General features: G+C 40.0%; 3 protein-coding genes across 5 annotated transcripts in view; 2 read left to right on the forward strand and 1 right to left on the reverse strand.

Annotated features, from left to right (window-relative positions):
• The first annotated feature begins 539 nt into the window (after positions 1-539).
• ccdc28a (coiled-coil domain containing 28A) lies at positions 540-3,984 on the forward strand. The gene is made up of 5 exons (XM_079263683.1): positions 540-1,017; positions 1,103-1,284; positions 1,784-1,938; positions 2,292-2,314; positions 2,845-3,984. The coding sequence occupies exons 1-5, from the start codon at positions 854-856 to the stop codon at positions 2,897-2,899; spliced, it is 579 nt and encodes a 192-aa protein (XP_079119809.1). The 5' UTR covers positions 540-853; the 3' UTR covers positions 2,900-3,984.
• A 1,595-nt stretch (positions 3,985-5,579) lies between these two features.
• On the forward strand, positions 5,580-18,284 carry ect2l (epithelial cell transforming 2 like; the record flags this gene model as incomplete). The annotated part of the gene is made up of 21 exons (XM_079264091.1): positions 5,580-5,729; positions 7,350-7,462; positions 7,568-7,730; positions 7,803-8,049; positions 8,263-8,473; positions 9,078-9,213; positions 9,335-9,500; positions 11,009-11,137; positions 11,221-11,313; positions 11,387-11,593; positions 11,715-11,818; positions 11,935-12,093; positions 12,171-12,257; positions 12,553-12,662; positions 13,464-13,611; positions 14,420-14,493; positions 16,182-16,338; positions 16,433-16,498; positions 16,612-16,700; positions 17,900-18,072; positions 18,151-18,284. 21 exons carry the CDS (start codon positions 5,580-5,582, stop codon positions 18,282-18,284), a joined length of 2,916 nt encoding a protein of 971 aa, XP_079120217.1.
• A 2,118-nt stretch (positions 18,285-20,402) lies between these two features.
• The window catches only part of filip1l (filamin A interacting protein 1-like), a 78,591-nt gene continuing 74,169 nt past the window's right edge, over positions 20,403-24,824 (reverse strand). For all 3 annotated transcript variants that reach the window (XM_079263878.1, XM_079263879.1, XM_079263880.1), the window contains one exon: positions 20,403-21,237. In XM_079263878.1, coding sequence (XP_079120004.1) covers positions 21,022-21,237 — 216 coding nt within the window. In that variant the 3' untranslated portion in view covers positions 20,403-21,021. The remainder of the gene's footprint in view (positions 21,238-24,824) is intronic.

Consider the following 24,824-nt stretch of genomic DNA (forward strand, 5'->3'; position numbering starts at 1 on the left):
TTATACTCAACGCATAAACAGCCAGTGAATATTTACTTTGCAGAAGTCAGCTAGAGTGAAACATAAATAACATGTTTAATCATGGTGTAGGGCAATATACCTTACCTTTCTGGAAGATGTTTTATAGGCCTTCCCACATCTTACATAATTTACTTTGTTTTATGTTTTTGAAGGCCCAAAAATCACTATACTTTTTTTTTTTTTTTTAACAAATATATAACATTTAATAAGTATTACTCCCCATCATCTTCTCCTCTTTGTTCGACCCAGTTCGACTTCGTGCCTTCGCAACCTTCAAAGTAGGTGAGAAACTTCCTTAAAAGTACTGAAACCTTCTGTTTATAATGTTTATATTTAGTTTGCTGTAAATTCCAATAATATCACATTTCCACTCCTCTCTGTAAAAAAAAAACGTTTTGGGTTTTTTTGGGGTTTTTTTTTTTTGCTGAAACAGGGTTTTACAAAGTTTTTATAAATTGTAATTTCTGCGCACTGAGCTAATTGGAACGCGGCCCCAAGTCTCTCGCGTTTCAGCAAAACAGGAAGTTTTCTCACTTCAGCTGCAGGCTAGTCGGCTAGTTACCTCTGGAAAATGCTATGATTTAGAAAATGTTTTAACTTCTTGGACAACCTTTCGCTGACGTATGTTTTTATGGAATTCATATCATAGCAGTTGTCTGCAAACAGCTTTATCGGCTTGTGTCAGGTAACTTTAATGTTGTGTGCGGAGTTTAAAGATTAGCCGACAAGCTAGGCGTGAAGCTAACGTTAGCTGCTGACAGCTTGGCTCTGGATGTTGTAGCTTCACCTTTCCAGTCTGGTTTATAATTAGATGGCGTCGTAACATGAAGTTATGGATGAGCGAAAGCTAAAGAGAAAGAGTCCCAGGGCTTCAACCAACACTGCGGCTCCGACTGGCGGCTCTGGCCGGAAGAGTAGCGCTTCCTCCGGGGGAAGGCATGTCGGCTACAGCCACAACACGGGGACTCACTCCGGCCAAAAGGCCAGGAGCAGAAGGTAGGAAGGGCTGATTTCATTTTCCTACAGTTTATACAATCACTGTATAAACTGTACTCCTTCCTTTTTGGCTTTTTCCCCTCAGGGGGCTGAGAGACAAACCCAGAAATCAGCAGGGTGCAGGTGGTAAAACCAGTCAGAGCCAAGGACAGGCAGCTCCCATCGTCCAACACTCGTTTCTGACTGACGTCTCAGATGTGCAGGAGATGGAGAATGGCCTACTCAGTCTCCTCAACGACTTCCACTCAGGGAAACTACAAGCGTTTGGTAATTTAAGCACCTCACCATCAATCAGGTTTACTGTGATTGGCTGTTTATGTAAAACAACCATGTGGCTTCATCAAGACTGGATTATCCAATGGGCATTATGGGCACAGACCGAGGGGCCCATACTCACTTGGGGCCCACGTAGGGCAAACACCAGCAGTTTGGACATGAAAGAAAATGGACATAAAAGCCAGATAGTTACACCACAGTGCCTAGTGTCTTGCTATTGGCGCCACTGGCTGAGAGATGTTAGAAATGTCGTTTCACAGTGTATCATTCACAATTTTCCCCATGTTGTGGTGGGAAAGGGGGGCCCTAGGACACTCTGGGCCCAGGGACCTCCTCACTTTTAATCCGGCCCTGGGCTTCATAGAGCCATGCTTAAAAACAAATAATTTTTCTTTGAATAGCAGATAACTTACAAATTGTGAGATAAAAATTGTATTTCACGACAAGACGTGCTCATCTGGTTTTTTGTTTTGTTTTTTTTTTGTCTCAGGCAATGAGTGCTCCATTGACCAGATGGAGCACGTGAGAGAGATGCAGGAGAAGCTGGCACGTTTGCACTTTGACCTCTACGGTGAGGTAGACGAAATGCCTGAAGATCAGAAGAAAATGGCATGTGACACCAACATGGACAAGTTACTTCTAAACGTAAGGCTGTTTGTTTCTTACTGAGGCTTTATCGTTACATTTATACTCTTTATTGTTACATTTATACATTATTTATTACTCTGTAACAGCCTATGATGTCTGGTCACATTGTTATTAAGTTCTGCTAAGTAACTCATGAACCGTTGGTGATATCACATGGTAGAAGCACAAAGCTGTTGCATGTTCTGTGATCCTGGTGAGGATTTAGCTGCTTATCCTCTTGCAGGTGCTAAGCTCTCCTAGTTTAGTCAGCTTGTTGAACAGGATAAAGTCTAACAGGTTTCCTTTCTATGATTTGCGATTGATGCAAACTGCTTGTGTATTTTAACATAAAATATCAATCCTATCCGCAGCTGGAGGAGCTGAGTTCGTCAATGTATCCTTTTGATGCTAAAGGTTCGCCATGGGTAACTTTCATTCACGTGCTTATAAAATGCTTGGTAGGGAATATTCTCATTAACTAACCATTAGGAGTGGGAAATTGAATAAAAAAAATTGAATACCTGGATTTTTTTGCTTCACAATTTCAAAATATTTTTTTCTTAATAAATACAAATGCTACAATGATTAAATTTTTCTCACTTTTATTGTTTTTATTGATATTTTTACTTGTCTTCTTGGGCATTATAGCAGCTGAATGCTGGTCTGGCTACTGTGTTTTTTTTTCCTCATTGAAATTAAGGAAAAATAACAACATTGTACTTTTTTTTTTGTTTTGTTTTGTTTTTGGTCTACAAAAATAATCAGTATCGTAAAATCGTGAGAAACGCAATTTAAATCGAATTGACACTTTAAAAAATCTGAATCGAATTGGGACAAAGGCAGATCGTCGCAGCCCTACTAACCATGTTGCTGTTTTCAGCTCTGCAAGCTCTGCTTTTTTCTTCCTTAACCCTGTTGCTCCAGTCAGAAACTGAATCTGGCCGACGCTCAAGAAATCCCCAGGACATCCAGCGTGTGAATTTTCTGTTGGTTTTTTTTCCTCCTCTCTCCCCTCCTCCTTTTCCCTTTATTTTTTCTAAGCCTTTGTTTTTCCACTTGGAGGCGAATTAACAGATGAGATGGAGGTGAAAGTTTTTGCGTACTACTTTTCCTGATGTATTCTAACAGCGACAGCAACAAAGCTGTTCACCAGCGTTTCCTGTGTCTGCAGGAGGGTGGATGTATTTTAGGACGGCATACACACAGATGCACCAGCTGCAAATGATGAGTCAAAAGAAAGATATTGTTTTCTGACTATAACAAAAATGAAAACAGCAGAAATTAACTTGAATATGATGAATAAAGTTTTATGTGGTTGGAAGAAAATTTTATTATCTAAGATTTGTTTTGGGTAATGATCACTACATTATATTATACATATTAGTTTTGGTGCATCTTGTCATCTTTTTGTGTATTTACTAATATCCAAATAACACATTGCAAAGCTTTGTTAACCAAAGTGTTCATATCAGCAGATGTCCTACAAACTAAAGAGCCAGAGTTTGATTTTTAAAACAATAGACTCAGAAATATATTTAACATACAGCTTTAATCACAGGCGTAGCCCCCCGATACGAGCTAAATAAAGAAATCTAGCTTGACTAAAGTTATTTTGCAGTAAATTATAAACAGTATGTTGCACTTGTATGTGATTGTTGCGTATGATTTCTTGCTGCACATGCGTGGCCTGATTCCACCTCAACACGTTGTTTAGTGTTGAAAATATTTGCACATATCGTCGAAACATGCAAAACACGCTGCACATTATCACAAGTGTGTTGGTTTGACTGGAAAAGACTGAATTCTCCAAATGTTGACCTTTCAACCATGCCTTAATTTTTAACTAAGTTATTTTGCTTTATTGGTTCTTAACTTTTAAAGTGACTCATAATAATTTTAGCTTTTAATTCTAAGTTTCATAATCTTCATTTGATGCTGCTTTGATTGTAAAACTTTATTTTGTCATATCTTATTTTAACCAGTGTTGAGGGCTGTGGGGCAGTATACTGTTAACTTTTTTCTGATTTTATTTGTATTAACTTAATAAACGTTTTACCAAATGTGGATTTCTGAGCTGTTATTATTATCAGTTTTGTTTTAGAAAGGATGCTGAGATGACCAGTTAGGAAGAGAGATGTGTTGTGGTCTCTTCTCAACCGCTTGTACTTTCACCGTCATGATTAAAAGCACTTAGAGAGCGCAAACCTTTGCCAAGAGCCACAGTTCTCCCCATATTTTATTTACTTCTCATGATGAAAATGCCAAAGGCTATTTTTTTTTCTTTTTTCATATTCTGGACCGTAAGGATTCCTTTACCTGGATCAGTCTTTGATATATATATTTTACAACCTGCTGGAAGCTTGTCCCGTATTTTTTTCCTCAGTGCTTCAAACATTTTCGTTGGAGTTACGTGCACAAATGTTGAAAATGGCCCTATGTTATAATGTTAAAGAATCCATTAAAAAAAATTCCTGGACCCAAATGATGATCCAGATCACCAAAATGGAATTGGTTTTTCCTTTTCACAACAACTCCTGAAAAATTCGTAAAAATCCATCTATAACTTTTTGAGTCATCTTGAACACAAAGAGATAAACAAACACCAGGTAAAACATAACTTGGGCAGAGGTAATTATAACTTTGTTGAAGCTACATGCAAGGCCGCCTTAATGCACGAGCTTACATGGGCTGAAGCCCAGGGGCCCACAAAGTTTAGGGGCCGATCATTTTGGGGATGAATTTACCTAAAAAGTCTAATTGTTATGTAACTAACGTTCAGCTGTCAGTCAGCATCTGATGCACATTTGAGGGTGCTGAGTTTGAGTGAACGCTGCAGATTAAACATTACGTTGGACATACCAACAGTCGCGCTGCTTTTTTCGCACCATTAAAGAAACAACCCTCAATGTTAATAAATTTAGGTTCAGCAAAAGAGGTGACTGGATTTTAGTATGAGTTAGATTATTTCACATCTCTGAGAAGCTAAGGTCCTTCAGTGTCTGAACTAAGTTGCTGCATGTCTTCAGTAGGTAGGTCTATTTCTGGGGTCAGCTGTAGAGCTGCTGAAGCTGTCTGTCCAGAGAAAGCTGCTAAACAAAAAAAGGACCATCCTACACATCACAAAACACTGTGGAAACCTGTTTAGTCAGAGGCTTCTTCAGTATAATGCACTGAAAAAGATAGAATGATCTCGATCTATCTGTCTATGCAGTTCAACAGTGGAACATTATTGATATTGTTTTCTTTAGTTTTTTTTATTATATATATCATATATATATATATATATGTAGCTTAGAATTTCTCTTGTTGGATTAATAAAGTACCTTTTCTGGTGACACAGTGAAGCATTAATAAGTATTCATCATTATTTCAATTTTTTTCAGATAATTGACAATTGGAAGTCCCAAAACTTTGTTCAACATAATCGTGCAAAGACACCAGTATAATTTCCATCTAGTAAATTCCTTCACTGCACAAGTCCTTACACCCCTGTTAATAATGAATAATGAATGTGAGGATGACTGGTTGGGGTGTGTGAAGGAATGCTCTCCTGCCTTTGTTGATGCGTCTCTAAGGTTACAGTCTGCAGAAAGAAGCGCTGCTGCTGGGAATTAACTTGCTCTGACGGGGTTATTTCAGATTTTCTAACTCGAGGCTGCATGGAGGCGAGCCTGAAATCCACTCCTCACTCGGTGAAGCGGTGGCAGCTGAACGGGACAGACTTTGCACTTCAGCGAGTCTCCAAGCTGCGGTCCGAGACCCGCTTCAGCAGCTGGACCCCCCTCAACAACAAGCAGCACAACCTCCAGGTCAGGGGGGTGGTCTTAGATAAAACCCATCAGAGACAAGCTTAACTTTATTCCTTTTTGTTTTCATACAACATACCCATTAATGCTTAATTTGGCTAGTTTTGAATGACATATTTTTATTTATTTATGTATTTTTAAAACCAGGGTTGTGTTATAAGTTAGTGCTGTTGTAGAATATATGAATACTAACAATAACCTCAGCTTGATGACGCTAAACAGGAAGTAAAGGTGATTGGTCAGCATTATTGGCTAATTAACCTGGTTTGGAACAGGTGAGTAACTATTAAACCCTCCCCACCTGCTTCCATCTGACAAACCTAAGCTCCTGCTCGTGTTAAACTATTATAAGTAGTTTATTTTAAATGTACCAAGCTTTGCATATTTTGTTTTGTTCGGCAACATAAAACCCCAAGATATGTTTAAATCTGGATGAAGAGTGTTAAGTACAACTTCTCTGCTGAATACAGAAAATAATTCACATACAAATGCTGTTTTCTTTTAGCCTCAACACAAACTATCTGTTAAAGTTTAAGTAGAGTCAGTGTAGAGTCTGTTAACTTTTTATTGTACTTTCTGTAAGAGAAATATTAAATGCAAGCCATAGTAGAACAGTGGAACATTATTGATCTTTTGTTGTTTTGTTTTTTTTTTTCATTTAAAAAATGTGATGTTTTTAAGTTTAGATCAACTTTTCATGGTTATTTCCGACGGATTAAACCACCTGTTGCATTAAACCTTCACCAAATATCCTCATATCTTTACAGAAGTGTTCTACATGCTTTATTTTTATCATAAACTGATCATTAAAACGTGTAATAGAGAGAGAATTTAAAAGAAAACTCTGCAATGTTTTTGTTGTTTGACAAAGTCCTGATGACCTTCATAAATAGAATATAAGTAAAATAATTTTAACTGTAACAATGGCCAATCATGGGACTAATAATTTCCTCAAGACTGAAATATTTGGGGCTGCACAGTGGCGCAGTGGTTAGCACTGTGGCCTCACAGCAAGAAGGTCACTGGTTCAATCCTTGGCTGGTTTGGTCAGTGGCCTTTCTGTGTGGAGTTTGCATGTTCTCCCCGTGTATGCGTGGGTTCTCTCCGGGTACTCCGGCTTCCTCCCACCATCCAAAGACATGCATGATAGGTTAATTGGTCACTCTAGGAGTGAGTGTGAGCATGAGTGTGGTTGTTCGTCTCTCTGTGTGGCCCTGCGATGGACTGGCGAGCTGTCCAGGGTGTGCCCTGCCTGTCGCCCAAAGCCAGCTGGGATAGGCTCCAGCTTCCCCGCGACCCTGAATTGGAATAAGCGGTTCGGAAAATGAATGAATGAATGAAATATTTGGTATTTTTCCAACTAAGGTGACTATACATTAGTGATTTTAACCGTTCCTTCATCTTTATTCAGCTTATTCCTGTTAACCAAAAGCTTTTTGGGTTGATGCTGTCCATGCAAGTTCAAATGTCTTCACCACGTAAATGTGTTATTACATGCGTTTCTTCTTTGCAATAGTTCAAAAAGAGAGTCTGTTCACTTATTCCACAGTATAATAAAAAAAAAGAGAGAGAGAAGAGGAAAAGTGAATGTACTCTGGTATCCATTCCCAAACTTTCTCCCAGTTATTCGAGGAACGGGTGAACCTCGTGCTGCACTGGTTTGATCTGTGGACTGACATGCAGAGAAAACACCTGCTGCACTCTCTACTCACACGTTGCACCAAGTACCAGCTCAAGTAAGACTCTTTCTACAGCTTTCTGTGTGTAATTATTGTAGTTTTACCCTCAACTCCTGCAGATTGAAGTAGATTTTAATTGAAAATATCTAATAATCTGAGCAGGTACTGCAGGGACTTGCTGATCGAGACTGTTCCAGTGACTCGAGTGGACTTGACAGCGGTACTTCCTCGGTTTCTGTCTCTGTACATCATGTCCTATCTGTCCCCTCTGGACCTGAGCCGGGCTGCTCAAGTCAGCTGGACCTGGAGGGTCTTGGCAGAGCAAGTGAGGGGTCTACACAACACATTAGAAGTTGTATTTGTGTGCTTTTCTAAGAAGAGTTCAAATCCTCTCCAGGATTGTCTTTGGGAAGGCCGATGCATCAGACGAGGCTGGTTCCTTCCCTACACTCCTGGAGAAAAAGAGTTTGGAGCATGGAAGAACCACTACGTCACCTGTGTCGCCACTCTGGACCTGCTAACTCCACGGGAGGCGACCGAGCTGTATGGGACCCTAAACCAGAATCCAACAGAGGAGGAAGAGGAGAGAAAGAAAGAGAGGGGGATCAGGCAGAAAATCAGATATAAGCTTCAGCAGGAGAGGAGTGAGTTAAACAAAAAGAAAAAGGATGTCTGTGTTGTTGATTTTTGTCAGCCTGAGATTTTCTTTAAGTCGTTACTGTTGGTGAGATGTTGATGATAAGAGACATGGCTGCCCTACAGCTGCATCACCCTTAACACTTACTGCAAATGAGTTTGAAGAGCAGGAAAATCAAAAGAATTAGGAGTTGCTCGTGTTTTATTTGTGATATTTTCAGGCGAAGCCACCAGAACCAGAAGAGCTTGGGGCAGCCATGCAAAGCCAGAGGGAGCCAGTGCTGAAGGTACCGTCTCAGGGGTAACGTTCTCCTCTTGGCCTTCCCTTTCCTGGCCTCCAAGGATGGTTGGGTCCAGTCTCAGCCTGGACAAGAGACAGTCTATAAATGCTACTCAGAGCCCGGGAAGAGACCAGACCTCCAGTGTTTGCAGGTACAGTATATCCTCTACATCACTGTGTTGCTTCCAGAGAGATACTTTTGGTGAACTTGCCATGTTTCTACCATCTCAGCTTAAATGCAGCACATGAAGAGAAACAACCTATTTATTGTAAAGCTCCAATACAGCCAAGTTGACCATGACTGGTAAATAAATTATTCCAGCACACACTGAAGTTACAAAGTGAGTCATATTAGTTAGCTTTAGCTTGAGGCACAGCTGCTTTTATTTGCCTCATGTTTTACCCTCCATATTTCTGACATGTTTCTCTTCCAAAGCACCTGAGTCAGATCTTGCCGCCTGTTAATGAACCCTTTATTTCATTCAGATGTGTTAAGGTAGGGTTATCCGTAAAACATGCAGGGCGGGGGGGTCATGAAGACCGACATTGAGAAACACTGATTTAGGCTTAGATAAAGATAATCAGATCAAGCTTTAAGCTTAAGACATAAAGCATTTTTTTTTGTTGCCAAGACTACATGCAACAACGTAAATTTCTTCCAAGATGTTTGTGTCCAGTTTGTCAGACAGCTGCTGTTTTGTTTTATGTAATATATGCATGTATGTACTCTTACATGCTATCCAAATATCCTTCCAGTGAAAGAGCGCACAAAGCCAGAGGAACATTATCCTCCTTTATCCACAGACCTGCTCTCTCACACACACCCTCACCTCGTCATCACACATCATCGGCCCTCTTAATGCTCATCTCCAACAGGATTCCTGCCTATGAGGTACTAGAAACAAATCGTCACTTGTTTTTATCATAAAGAGAGAACAAAACAATACGGAGGTTTGAAATGAAGTTGAAGATTTCACACATATTCCTCCCTGTTCGCTCTTTTTATCTTTTAGCTGGTGCTGAGTGGTGTGAAACCCGGAGTAATTGTGGTCCTGTATGACCACAGAGGGACTCTTTCAGCTCTGCTGACCCAGGTGGAGAGGGTTACTTCAGGGCAGCCAGTTCAGAGGCTTGGGCTGCTAGCTCCAGGAGGAACGGAGGAAATTAATCTGCTTCATGGTGAGACCTAATTATTCTGTTTTACTGCTAACTGGACCCTCCACTGGTAGCACTTAACTACAAATCTATTTCACGGCTTATTGTAATGTGAATGTAAAAGCCTGTAGCTGCCTTCATCTGTTGGTTCCGACTTGACCAATACTACTTTTAATTAATCTTAAATTCATTTTAAATTATGTCTAGATACCCACATCTGTGATTAAAAGTTTAAAAATTTCATCTAACCATCCTTCTGCTGCTTATCTGGAACCATGTTATAAAGCTATAACATGATTGCTAGACCTCCCCTCAGCCACCTCCTCCAGCTCTTTCAGGAGACAGCGAGGTGATACCAAGCCAGCTGAGAGATATAATCTCTCCTCCAGACAGGACATGATAGGACATGTCTAAAACACCTCCCTCAGCAGGGATCCTGAAGGCATCCTGTCCAGATGCCTAAACCACCCCGATTGGCTCATTTCCAAGTCTATAGACTGTAAATGCACTTGTGTCATATATCTGGTTTATCACCTCCTTACCAATGACAAAAGAACAAATTTCATTTGACAGTGAATATATCTGGCAAGGAGTAAAACTAGGAGAGATTAGCACTTCCTAATTTCTTTTGTAATACCAAAATGAAAAATAATAAATACAAATGTGTTATTAATTCAATTTTCAATTCAATTCAGCTTTATTTGTATAGCGCCACTTCACAACAATGTTGTCACTTTACATACACGAATCAACATACACATCATTTCAAGCCAATTCATACATATCCTATAATAGAAACCAACTGATTGAATCGAGTCATGACTTCAATCCAAACGCCCATCCTGAGCATACATGCGGCGACAGTGGGAAGGAAAAAACTCCCCTTTAACAGGAAGAAAACCTCCGGCAGAACCCGGCTCAGGGAGGGCAGCCATCTGCCTCGACTGGTTGGGGTGGAGAGGACAGGAAAGACAGATCAACATGTACAGTTGGTACATGGTACTACATGGTAGTAATGTATTAACCATGGTGCAATGACATGAAGCCAAGGCAGAGATAACAAACTGCAGAACCTTGAATGGCCACTTGAGGCTGGCTCCAGAAGGAAGTTGGACCACAAGCAGGGTTCTTCAACTCCCGTCCTTAAGGCCACAGTCCTCCATATCAACCAGCCATTAACAGGCTTGTGCAGAACCTGACAAAAAGTATTAAGTAGGTCTGCTTCAGCTGGATGTGTTTGAACTAAATTCAATCATCCTTTAAGCTGAGTGTATTCGTGCTCTCATCAAATCTATCATTTGCACTCAACTCCTGGCTGCATGAACTCAAGATGCTGATGGATCTCCAAACAACCAGTCTTCAGACCAATGAATGGACACAACAAAAAGAAGAAGAGCTTTGTTGTACATGTATTTAAACATCCTACAAGCATATATGGTTTGAAATCTGAAAAAATGCTTCACAAAATGAAAATATTTGTCTTTATTTGTCTAATAATCCAGTCGTGATGTGCTTAACCCTGGACCTTACAGGGATAGGTCTATCAGAGAGGACACTGCTGACGCCTGATCACAGAGCATTCTGGGAAAAAGTCTGCGGCTTGGTGGCGGCAACTCAAGAAGGAGGCGGGATTGACATCTTCTGCTCACTGGCGGCATCTGGTAGCACATACAGTGACATACATACACTAGTCTTATGTTTACATATCCAGATATGTTGTGACCTCTGTGTCCCCTCCACACAGCATCGGGTATGGGTCTCATCCGCACTCTTTCTACTCTTACTGGTCTGGAGGTTCGGGCACCAGCGGGTCTTGCCACAGGCAGTTTCCAGAATAGTGAGTAACCCATTTATTAGATGGATGGCACGACTCATACTTAACAATGTTGTAAACTTTTATTCCAATGCAGTCCTCAGTGAGTGGTCTGGTGATGATGTACATACTAGACTCTGGTACCAGGAGCAAGCAAGTCCCGCACTGCAGTATGTGTGTGACAGCGTGCTGCAGGGTTGGTGCAGACAAGCTCAGTGGATGGAGGAGGCTCTGGAGGAGCTGAGGAGCTCCCTGCAACCACAACTCCAACAAGCCAGCCTGCAGGCCAGAGGCCGAGCTCTGGGTAGGTTTCACTTACTAGTCGAGTTCATGCAAACATTCAGATCTGGACTAGTAGTAAAATGAAATATATGTGTAATATGAGTCCTATAATCTCTCTAAGGAATGTGCTTATATTTCTATAGGTTATTTTCTGTGGGAGGAAATCTGCCTTGACAAACTTTTGGTGTCCAAAGAGCTCAGTGAGGCGCTGACAGAAGGGCTCACTGCTCTCACTATACAGGAAGAGGTGGAAACTACTTTCTGAAACGCACAAATGTAGTAAAAATAGAAAACAAAAGACTAACTGAAGTGACCTGAAGTGTCATTTTTAAGTGTGTATTTTATCTGTGCTTGCACGTTTAGATCAGACCTCTGGAGTTTCTGTCCAACTTCCTGACAAGGTGGAGTAAAAAAAAGGAGGGAGAGGAAAGTGATCGAGAGACAAAAAAAGCAGAAGAGGATTTGTCCTTGGCACATCTTAGTTTGCACACATCCCTCAGCCCAATGCCCGAGCTACCACAGGTGTGTTCCCTTTAAACTTTTCCAATCACAGAAGACTGTGTGGGAACTTTTCATATGTTGTACCTTTCTGTTTTCAGACAGCGTTAGATTGGAGAGGTGCAGTTGCAAGAGAGCTGCACCACAGTGAGTGTCTCTATCTGGGGAGGTTGAATGCCATCATGAAGGTATAACCTGGATTTTTAACTTGATATTTACTATTTTTAAATGTTAGAACTAAATCACAGCTTTAAAAACTTTCCATATATGATATACCACTGTCAGGACAACATGTAGGGATTATTGACTGTTTGAAAAGGTCCTATCCAGCTCAACATGCAGGGTTCAAAATATATTTAAACCAATAATGTGATGTTTTTAATGATATATTTCTTTGTTGTCACTTGTAAAATCATCATGATTCACGTCTCATCTCAGTGCCAGTATCTACAAACTATGTTTCACTCATGCATCTCTATGTAGGTGTACCAGAAGCCTCTTACAGCAGCTTTAAATTCAAACCGAGCCATCCTGAGCTTTATTGACATCCAGATTATCTTCAGCCCTGTTACAGCAATACAGCATCTTAACAGGTACGTGCACTTTTTGGCTGTGTGTGTTGTGCTCCCTGGTTGTCCCCATAGACCGTTTATGAATGATGGACGGAGCCTCCGGCGGTTAAAAGTGAAGCCTATGTGGAAGTGCATAAAACTGCAGTTCCTCGTTTATCCACTAGGGGCTGCAAAACAGAGCAAATCCCCACAGACTCCCATATTAAAAAGGCCAACTTCACAGCAAAAAATAAACAAGTTTATAGCCTGGTTCAAAAGTCCATTTTTTGTTTAACAGATCAGGTTTACCTTCATGACAACTGTGGGGGGAATTAATTTTTTTCTAACTCCCCCGTTTAAAAGTAATTTAATCTTGAAATTCAGCATATTTAGGGGTGTGTCCTTTTGATTGACAGGTACCCGATATCCTGCTTCAAGTAAGAAGAACTTAGAACAACCGCAGTTTTTGGCCGGTTAACAATAGGACTTAGCTTTAGCCCGCTTACCTCTGTTAGCTGGTTAGCTCCTGTTATCTTCGGGTTAGCTCAGTTAGCTTTTAGCTACAGGCAGCTTGGAGTTCGCTCGATGTCAATCATCCACCATGACACTCACAGCCCCCCTCTCAGCTCCACCTCTTTGCCCATATTTGTATTTTCCAGGTGAGACGACACGCATGACGCTCCCAACATGGTGACGGTAGGAACCGCCCACCGAGCTTCAATTCAGCTCTTCAGAAACCTTTGGGTGACGTCAGGGAGGCTCTGTCCATCTTTTTATATACAGTCTATGTTGGTCCCTCTGTGTGGATATGAGATGGCAGATGTGTTTATGTGTACATTACAGAGTTTTTGAAGCAGATTTACAGACCAGGCTGCAGCAGTGGGGTGCAGAGCAGTGCATTGGAGATGTGTTTGTGAAGTTCTGCTCAAAACTGAGAGTCTACACCAACTACCTAAACAACTACATCACTGCCCTCTGCACCACTGATAAGGTAAAGTCAGTGGTTTATACACAGGAAGCTGTTTAAATAAATAAAAAATGGACAGAGTATGGAATTATTACAAGTAAAATAAACACTGCCATTTTAACATGCAGTTAAATTGGTATTACAATAATTTTGAGAGAGATATTCCAGATCTTGTGAATATTACTGAAATGTGGAAACATCAGCCGTAGACATCTGATTAACTGGCAGAAGAAGAGATATTTTCTGATTCAAGACAACCCCAAGTTTCTAACAACTGTGCTTCAAGCCAGAATATTAGATAATCACATTCAGATCCAGGTCTGAATGTGTCCGAGGCAAGTTGTTCAGGTAACGGATTAGTCTCTTCCGATTTCATTGATGAATAAAGTTTGGTTGCCATCAGCATAACACTAGAAAGAAATTTCTCGTTTTCTAATGATGCTGCCCAAAGGAAGCATGTATAGCAAAAACAGAGCTGGTGCAAGTCCAGAACCTTGAGGACTGCTAAAACTGACACTGCACCTCTTTCTCTGAGGTCTGCTGGGACTTTTAGTGATTTTAAGTCTCTTTTAAAACTAATCTTTTCACACTGGCTTTTAGTTTCAGAGAGCATGACCACTAGGCCTTTTTTGTTTTATATTGTTTAACTATTGTTTTATACTAATACTGATATTTTAGTTTTTAATTTAATATCTGTACTGCACTTTGGTTACCTTATGGAATGTGAAATGCTCTGTAAATAAAGTTTTTATTGATTGATTGTGACTATTTAAGCTGTAAATCCAAACTTTATAACTTTGTGAGACATTTAATTGTGCTGTGTTTATGTCAGTGCAGAGAAGCTAAGCCAGCTTTTCGGGCTTTTCTAAAGATGGCAGACAGGACCCTTGCAACCCACATGCTGAGGTAATGGTACAATTACACCGTCATATCTTTACCTTCCAGGACTGCCGTTGTCTACAACTAGAAGTCATATGTACTGATTATGGACAAATCCCATTTCTCTTCTTTTCCCCCTTGACTCTTGCCTTCTTAAAACAGAGCTACAAGGGGTCGGTCAGGCTGAAGGGCAACCCCCACAAATCGGGACAACCCTTCAATCAATCGTCAGTAGTCACTGCTGGCTTTTAGTTAATCAGACGTGATGAGCCGTTGCCGGAAATCTTGACAAATCGTGCCGTCAGCAGCTGTGGTGATCTGTCCTGCATGGGCTGTTGGCATCCTTTAATGTGTAGCATGACTCGTTCACAGCTTCAGTTTCATTCATTAAGTGACCACTCTAGTTATAGGGCAACGTTAACGTCACATTTGATATGTACGAGACGTTCCCGCATGTTGTATCCCATGACATTGTCACTGTTACTGGAGACCAGTAGCTGAGGTTGGTATTGATGACGTTATCAGGGGTGCTCACAGAGCACCGTCCATGTTCAGCCTGGCAACGTTATTATTGAAGCCTCAAGGCAGTACCAGCCATTTGTTTTGTATTTTTTTGTGTGCGTTTTGCAAAGAAATGACCATTTCATACTGTAACAATGTTAAAGTGGAACTATTATGTGCATTTCAGGCTAATTTATTATTTCTGAGACCAGAAGGGCTGGGATTGATCGAGTTATTGTCACAAATCACTTTATTTACTTCAGACCGACCCTCTCCGTAGGCTGTCAGATCAGCCTGTGGGCAAAACGAGTGGATTGAGACTCTTCTGCATTAAGCCCCGCCTCCCGCCACTGCACTACATCAGGAGCGCGCACCGCAACTGCTTTGGCCGTCATTGTAACATCTCATAAACAGAAGGATTAGGCTAATATGAACTCAATAAAAAAAAACAAAATACAATGTCAACACATAGCATACAGCCCTACATGTTGGAACCTGAATCAGACCCTGAAAACGAAGTGGAAAACAGCAACCCACAGCAACGAATGCAGCAGGATGTCTCTCTTTGGTAAACTCACCAGCCATCGTTGGAAATAACTTTATCCCACGTTTTCCACCCGCCTGATGTATTTGTACATGCCCTTGTTAACCAGTAGAAGGTAACCAATCACCGAACCTTATCCCCCGGGACGTCACAAGGATTTCCAAGTAGAAAAAAACTCTCAAACTACACGTTTTTTGTCACCATGGAAACCGAACGGAGAGAGTGCTGGAACTCAAATTCAAACTCAAACATGCGTTTAGGTGATAAAAAACAGTGCCGTTCACATGTCTGATGAGGATTCAACACTGTAACATTGTAGAAAGCTCAGAAAACTTGAAATACCATAATAGCACCCCTTTAAAGTAAACAATTTAATGGTTGTTGTTCATTTTAAAACTTTAAAACACATTTTCAAACCTCCTTCAACTCTGTGGCAGCCATCTTGCCAGTGATTCATTACGCATTCTGCAAACATTTTCATACCCCTTTGTTTAAAGTCTGCTTCTGAAACATATTTTTTAAGGGGTGTGTAGCCCTTCCACTTCCCCCTACTCCTCTGTCTTAACAAGACATGGGACACCCTTCCCCTGAGCATGGGGCTAAGTGGTAGGACCAAGGGGTAAAATGGGATTCAGCCTAAATCACAGTGAGCATGTGTGTGTTTGTGAAGCCTTCAAGAGCTGCTGCTGTGTCCAGTGTGGAGAATCCAGGAGTATGCGACTCTGCTTCAAGCTCTCCGTTTACACACACACTCTGGTCACCCTGACTTCACACACCTCTGCTCTGCCCTCAACACAATGCTACAATTCATGCAGTTCATCCAAAAGGTGAAACACACACACACTCTGATCTATAAACTGCAAGTATTTTATTAATCAACTCGTGAGCAGCTGTTTGAATGAACATTTCCTCCGATTTCAGTTGAAGCGCAACTCTGAACAAGACAAGCTGATCGAGGAAACACAGCGAATGATCCGGGGCTGTCCGGTAAGAAAACGGCTCCAGGTCTCTTTGATGGTTTCCTGTTATCTAAAAGTATACAAACCATTCACGTTGGAGTGTTTTAATTTTGTTATGGTGAATGTTTTGTATGTCTGCAGAGCCTCAGCGAAGGGAACAGGCAGCTGGTAACTACTCAGGATGTCGTGTTGCTCAGGAGCCCAGATGAGCAGATCCCAGAGCCACTAAGGTAACAGCGGAGATTTTTCTCTTTATGTGGATCTCACCACCCCCGTGGTGTCTAGGTAAAAAAGGGGGTGGCAACACAAAATTAAAATGATAACTAACAGTTCCGATAAAAAATGGAATTTTATTTACAAAGGGTTTAAACCAAAGAAACGATAAGGGACAACTTAAAACATCCTGTAACAGGAACAAAATCCACTGTTAACAAAACTCCAACCAACCAAACATTCTGTAAACACAGACCAAAGTCCAAGACAGGGTCAAACACAGAAAGAAAAGCAAAACTAAAACTAAAGGATTACAGCAAGCCAGAAAATCAGTACTTCCATGTTAGCACTTAAAAACCAGCACAAAACATGAAATCTGTAACTCTACAGCAAACAGTGGAGACAGACACTTCCAGAACGATCGAAAACTATCTCTCTACAGGAACAAAGCAACAGTTGCAGTCGAGCCAAAGGTGGCAAACTGTGTCACGGTCAGACACAGCTGCCCTGCATTCAGATTATGATGATCCTTAAGTAGGAAGGTGTCCTTATGTGTGGCCAACGGGGAAAGAGCCTGAGATGATGTCCTCTAGTCCTGAGCCATGATGGTATGGCTCACGCAGCCATCTACTTGCAGTTGCATGCCAAACTTCTGACTTTATCAACTCGTGTAAACATAAACATGCTCTGTCTGGAACGTTTTCAGCAGCTTAGAAAAACTCAGGACTGTCAAAAGTAGAGATTTTATTTGGATTGTCGGTACCTAAAGTCCACCAGTGTGTTTCTCCGAAGGAGTAGTGTCCGGAATAGGAAGATGTGTAGACGTTTTAAACAGTAGACGTTTTAGAGTTCCTAAAAACCAGAGAGACCTTAGCAGCAGAGGAAGAGTACCAGACTGGCAGGCAGGTTTGGAAACCAGGAGGAGGAAAACGGGTTATTCACAGGCTGCAGGAAGATGTACAAAAAGCTTGATGCGTGCAGGGAAAAAGCTCTGATGGTCTGGCAGTCAAAGAGAAAGGACTGCTGCTTAAAAAGGTACAGGCAAAGGTGAAGGGAATTAGAGTCTAATCAAGGTGCCTTCATCCTCTCCACCTAGACGCCGTGACTCTATCATAAGAAGTTGTAAAACCTCACATTTACAGTTTGTTTTCACAGACTTAAGTAATCAAGTTATACATTTTTATCTCTCTATCTCTTTGTGTTTGTTCCTGATTAGGATCTACGAGCAGGTGTCTGATGTGGGCCTGTTCCTCTTTAATGATGCTCTGGTGTTGACACGGAGAAACGTGCACCACACACCTTTTACGCTGTCTCAACAGAGCACACACACGTTCTTGGCTTCCGTGGCGCTCCCCAGCCTGACTGTCAAGGAGATCATCCATTCTCGCTGTGTGTATTTACCATAAACAAGTCTTCATCACTCAGGCATTTAACTTCCAGTCTGAATACTAAGAGCTTTCTTTGCAGACGTGCGTCATGCTTTTGTTCTGGAGGGTCCTCATCGTTCTTGGGTTTGTGCCACAGAACAAGGTGAAGAGAGACAACACTTCCTGTCTGTGCTGCGTTCAGCCATAAACTCTGCTCTGATGGGACACCAGTGACTTTACACCAGCAAGAAAAGCGAGGTTTGGACAGAAACAGAGAAATATCTACAGATTCATAGATGTTTACACAATGTGTCATAAAGTCACTGTCATCTCACTCAGGCAGGATCATCCAACATCAGACTATTTTACATGCCACCGAGCTGCTTGTTTCTTCATAAATGGATATTAAACAGTCATATCAAGTTGTTTAAAGATTACTGTAGTAAAGATAGTTGTAAAAGTATAAACTTTGTTAGAGTTCATTAAAATGCATAAACCTTCATGTCATATACCTCACCCTGTCACAAAGCAGAGTTTAGGATTTGTGTGGTAGTTCCAGATTAAACAGATTAAACACATTTTAGCTGGGTTTGTCGCCTTGGTAACCGCATCATCATCCGCCTTCCTTCCTCTGGGATCCGCTCCTTTTTTTGCAGCATTAGCATTTTCCTGGAGACAAAAAAAAAGAGTATTTGGGAGCTATTGAGGTGGCAAGAGGATTGCAACTCCTTGATCTTTGAAAGAAAACAAGAAAACAGACCAGGGTGGGGCCAAAGGGAAGAAGCAGGTCTTAATGTGTAGTTAACGCATGTACAGATGAAACATTATTACACACAAAACCACAGCCTAACAACTCAGCCAGTTTGGATTTTTATTCTTTGGTAAAATTAAATAAGATCCAAAAGGAAAGTGTGCATGAACCTTTTACCTTCTTCATCATTTTGTGTAATTTTGGCAAAAAAATAAACAATTTATTTCACATTTTATTCAAAGTGTAATAGATGTTGTTGATGATTAGATGTAATTAGTCTTTTATACCATTTAATCCAGGTTATTACTAAAAGAATAAATCTGAATGGTCTAACACGTCATAAGAATTTGCCTTCAACACATTTAATCAGAATCATACTGAAGTGTGTAGTCTAATTGTTTTTTGATATGTTTGCAGTGATTTGATGCCAACATAGGGCGGGGTTTTTTTTCAGAATTTCCTTGTTAGCTCTGGCTGCAGTTTTCAGTCTGTTCTATGTTAAATTCCACATTTCTTTGAGATTACATTTTGCAGTTCTCATGAGAAATATGCAGCTCCAGACCACCGTTTGCAGCCGCTCATCTGGAACCAAAACAGCCTTTTTACAAGAATCAAACATGCTGAGAGTTAGAAGACTTTGGCTGAACTTAGCTGACAAACAGCAACATGAAATGTGTAGAAAATGTTCTTTTTCTTTGATTTTCCTCCCAAAAGAAGCACTTTTTGAAATCAGAATGATGTAGAGCAACAAGCACAGAAAAGCATTTCACTTCAACCAGCTGAACTTCCTATAAATACGTCTTAATAACTTCCTGATTCCAAAAACAGCGTTGACTCTTTAAGTACATAGAGATTTAGATGCAAATGAAGGATGAAAGATGCTACTGAATTTTTTACATTTCAGAATAAATTAAGGAATAATGTGTTGTCCATTCTTCTGATATTTTCCTGTTTTTTGTGAAATATGTTTGCCGAACACGCTACATACACCTGCAGTAAATTGTACATATTAATGAATAGTCTTGTATTGCGGTCTTAACCCTTTAGCCCTTTCATGCATATTTCATGCAAAAAACATGCAACATTTGTTTTGAAAATAGGATTTTACCTCTACAAACATATGCAACAATACTTTTTTGTTTGTGATATTTTGAATTTATCATGATTTATGATTTATTTGAATGTATTATATAAAATATGTATAAAATAATATATGATCATAAATATATGAATATTTGAGAAAAAATAGCTGTATGTTTCTTTTCCTATTTATCATTAAGGCAAACTTACATAATTACAATGTATGCATTTATGTTTAATTATATAATATTCTGTGAATGACTCACTAACATCCACATAAATGGTTTATTTACAAAAACATAATCTTCATTCATAAAGATGCAAGAAAAAAAGTTTGTAGATAAGTGTCCACGATAGGATGAAAGGGTTAAAAAAAAAAAAAAAAAAAAAAAAAAAAAAAAAAGCAGTTGTACAAAATGCCTAACAGAAGTATACAGCATTTGCATATTTGTCCCGTTGTTTCTTTTTTTTTTTTTTTTTTTTTTTAATTTTCTGATTGTATAAGAAACATTTCTCTTATTGAAAGTACAAAAAGTCTTTATTGATAAAGAAAAATAACACAAATATCACATTTTCAGAGATGATCACTGTGATGGAGCTGCATTACAATGCATCAGTTATACACCTATGTACATTATTGCCACTGTTTTTAAAAAAATATCCATGTGCCCCATCCTTAGATGCTTAGATCCTTATATGCTTAAATGCTTCTTTCATTACCTGTATGTCACGACAGATTCCATCATGAGAGATGAACAGAAATACTCACAGTACAAGTCAACAACATGATCATATGACAAACCTGATTGTTGTGATGTTTCTGTTTCTCCTTCACAGTGACGTCCTGACACAAATCTGTCACTGCACATCATTGACCCTCAATTTTATGTTGGTTATACAATTAATCTATATTTGAACTATATTTTACATTGTTTCTATACAGTGTGGACACTCAGAACAACATACTTACACAATACACCGCTGCATTTAGCAGTCCTCAGCACCACAGACGAAGATTTGGTAAAAGGGAAACAGGTAGTTTTTATGTCAAACACAGAGAAAAACAACACTTATCTTCTAGGTTTAACTTTTTTTTCACTATTTGTATGTGGTCTAAATGAGCGTCTGACTCAGAAGACGTCACAGTCTCCGGTTCACAAGGTTTGGGTTGTTGTTGTGTGATGCAGGTGTGTGTGCAGACAGCTCCCTCCCAGCAGTTACGTGAGCATGCTGCAGCTGGCTTTTGCTCTGCAGTCCCAGGTTTGCTGCCGTGTTGTTTGTGCTTTTCTGGGAGGTGAAACTCTTCGGTTTGGGGATTCTGGTCGGTCCCGGACGTCGGAATGCTTCTAGAGGTATCTGTGGAAAAGATGAAGCATAATCAGAAAAACTCTAGTTGTGATACACAGCAGAGAAAATGATGACTGTGTGAGCTGTTGCAGTGTTAACAGCAACCACTAGATGGCATCAAATGATGTTTTATAGTGAAACACGTTATTAAACTTTTACTGTGTTAAAAACTGTGAATAAACTTGTTATTACTTATGAGAGGGCAAAGTTATGTGATTATTAAAGAAAATATTCCAATTTCCCAGTAAAGAGAATGTTACTAACTTAGCAGCTACACTGTAAATGTATAATTTTCCTGTAAAGTTGTTACATTTATTCAATTAATGAAATTTTATTTGTCTTTTTTGGTGAGCAAAGAGAAAATTTAAAATGAGTGATGAATGTTTTTGTCTACTGCATAGAAAGCTCTTGATGGGGATCTCTCTTAAAGATTTGCATCTTCTGAATGAAAAAGTATTTTGTTTTTTTTATCCCTCATATCGTCCCAGTTCATCCTGACATCAACACCGCCATCATGCTGTTGCTTAGAAACCCCTGTTTGGTTGTCTATGCAGAGGAACCCTCATGAGCAACGTCCCTTTTCTCATTTCTTTTAAACAACTCACTGCTCCACTTACTGTGCAATCACTTTTTAATCAGTTTGTTTGCATGTGGAGCAACATGTTGGGACGCTTGAAGCACATCCCATATGCTCCATAACTATTTCCTGCAGAAGCCAATCAAATGTTTGCATTATGGGGAATCAGAGCTCCAGCAATAGTCCCAATAGTTCCCAATTTGCTGATAGTATGCTGAATTTAATTCTTACTAGCTCATGGAAAACGGTGCATTAATTTATATAAACAGTGCCTATACAAACTTATGTGAGCAATTATCCAAAGTATTTGTGCGTGCAACCACTGCTGCTGTCATCAATTACTTCATGATAACAGTAAGCAGACAACTGCTTTCAAGTTATCACATAATTGGCTCATGGCGTCATCACAGTTTCCCCGTACATACCCTTCTGTAAAAGGTAATGTGCTGACAAGTTTCCCTTGTACACCACCTCAAATAACCCTTCTGAATTAATATTCTTGGAGCATCTGAGCTTTTTGAGTGTCTTCATTTAAATTTTGGGCAAGGGAGGTAATTGTCTTTGACAGAATGTGTCATCGGTCTGGTCTAGATTTCTGCAGCTGAGACGAACTAAAACTCCTCAGTATTTCCATGAGTTTCATCACACGGCTGAAGCATATTCCCAGCCAGCCCCACTGAAGCCTCTAGCTGTGAACGGAGGCAAAGCTTACATGTGGTCGTGTTTGCCGGGAGATTTAGAGCATTAACAACAATCTGTAAGGAAGTAAATGCTTAAATATGGCGGTATGAATTTCAGCTTCAGTGGAACGAATGGGCCAGAAAATCCAAATGTGCTCCACGTCATGGGAGCGTTGCTGATTTTATACTAAGAGGCTTTGTTCTCTCGTGTATCAGCGGTGCAGCAGGAATACTTCTTCTTCTATATCGGCAGTGTTGTTGCTGTAGCAACCAAACACAAGCTTTGTTTTGGTGCTTGCCTTGCAAGTGGGGGTGAGGCCGCTCTCACTGCGTCCTCGTGAAGCCTTTTGTTTTCACAAAGCTTAATGTCCTCAAGTTTTATTAGCCCATCAGTCAAGGTGAGCAAATTCCTCTGCATTTATTGGCATTGTGGACTAAACTGAGGAAATCCGCTCTCGCCTCTCCAGTTGCCTTTCTGGCTCGCAGTGGTAATCAGAATTTCCTGACTTTTGTGGATTCACATCAGCAGCTTATTGTTTAAAATAACTTCAGGATGTTTTTTTGGGGGACTTCTGGGATAGGTAACATACGTGAATGGCAGATTATTCTCATTTTATATGATATGTCTGCCTTGGCTGAATCTGATGAGCTAAGTTGATGATTCACATCAGCCTTAAGTGAGTCAGGGGGGTAATGAGAGTGCAGACAGCAATCACAGCTGCTGGATGCTTTCTTAAGTGGTCTTCTAATGAATAGCATCTTGTTTCGCCGCCGCATCACTTCATCACACCCAGACATTTTGGATTTAGTTTCCACAGCTTTCCCTCTTCACACACATACGATTTAATGCTTCGTTTGATGAACTCCTCACTGTCGCGCTGGCTGGTGTGGGCTGGAACCGGGTTTGCCTTTGCACCTTCGTCTACCTTGACAGTATTGTCTGATATTTAGTTCCACTGGAACATTTTATTGTTTGAGTTCAGGAATACAGAAAAGTTTACAGATCTGCGCTTGTTTTAAGCTGCAGAATGGATCTAGTTGCGTTTCCATTTCACCTAGAATTACGCAAAAAACTAAATATCGCTAAAAAACCACTAATGGAAACAGCTACATTTAGAAAAAAAGTATCAAATATCACTAATATGTTTTTACGCCCTCATGAGGTGGTTTTTTCAGATGTTTTGGTATAGAAACAGATGAAAAAGTGTAATGGAAACACTTTTTTTGCATTTACATATCCCTGGATGTGATGTGGGGGGTTGTGACCAGTTCATTTCTGGTTAAAAAAAAAAAAAAAAAATGGCGCAGTGTGGAACAAACAAAAGCAAATTTTTTTAAAAGAAAATGAGGAAGAAAAAGTTCAAAAAGCTGTTGCAAATTTTCCGCAGTAAGTAGAAAACCACAAAATAACGCTACGTGGCTACCTTGCAAAAGCCGCAATTTTTGTAAAATCTTGTGAGAGTAGCGAGATTTTATGAGACTTGAAGCTAAAGCGCTAAACAAGGTTCAGTGGAAACACCCGCAATTTGCAATTGTTGTTTGTCGAAACTTATAAAAGTCACTTTTATTTTGCAAAGAAATGTAATGGAAACGCAGCTAGTGAAAGTCCGAAGACACAATCCCCAAAGATTTACTGTATTTCTTTAGTTTATTTTCCATTCTTTCATACTGCTGAAATCCAGAGAATATTGGTTCTTGCAAACAAATGACCTGCTTTAAATTGTTGTTGATATTTTGTTTAGACTTAAATTCTTATTTTTGTACTCATGAAAAACTGTGTTGTGTAAAAAAAAAAAACCCTTACAAAGTCTGAATTTCCTCCCATCTGAGATGTTTTGGACAGTACATGTATTGCAACTTTATTAAATCTTTCCTAGTTTCTTGTCTTTGTTCTGCTCCCATGTGTTTCATCCTTGCCCTTCAGTCCCCATCCTCTCTTTGTCTCTCGTGTTCTCTGACCTTTGCATGGTTTATTTAAACAAACCTGTGGTAACATTTTCAGTGCAAGCACATAAACTCCTTTTTCAAGGAATGCATATACATGAAAGAACTTTAGTAAGCTGTGCAGATGACTCATTTCACAGGACATGATTCATGGGAGAGCGCTGAATCAAGCAGGCGGTTTGAGTTACTCCTCAGTGAGCCATAAGACTCGTGCAAGAAGAACATCGAGGTTTGACTATCGTCAAATACATTACTGGGTCTGAGACCCAAACATCAGATTCAGTTTTCTGAGGGGGCTTTTCCATGTTTACAGTATGTTTCTGTGCATGTAATATTCAGTTGCTGGTCTCTTTGATGAAAAAGAGGCAGATTGGAGGCTTGTTTAAAAGCCAACC

This window comes from Telmatherina bonti (genome assembly GCF_933228915.1).
Source record: "Telmatherina bonti genome assembly, chromosome: 24".
Taxonomy (NCBI): Eukaryota; Metazoa; Chordata; class Actinopteri; order Atheriniformes; family Telmatherinidae; genus Telmatherina; species Telmatherina bonti.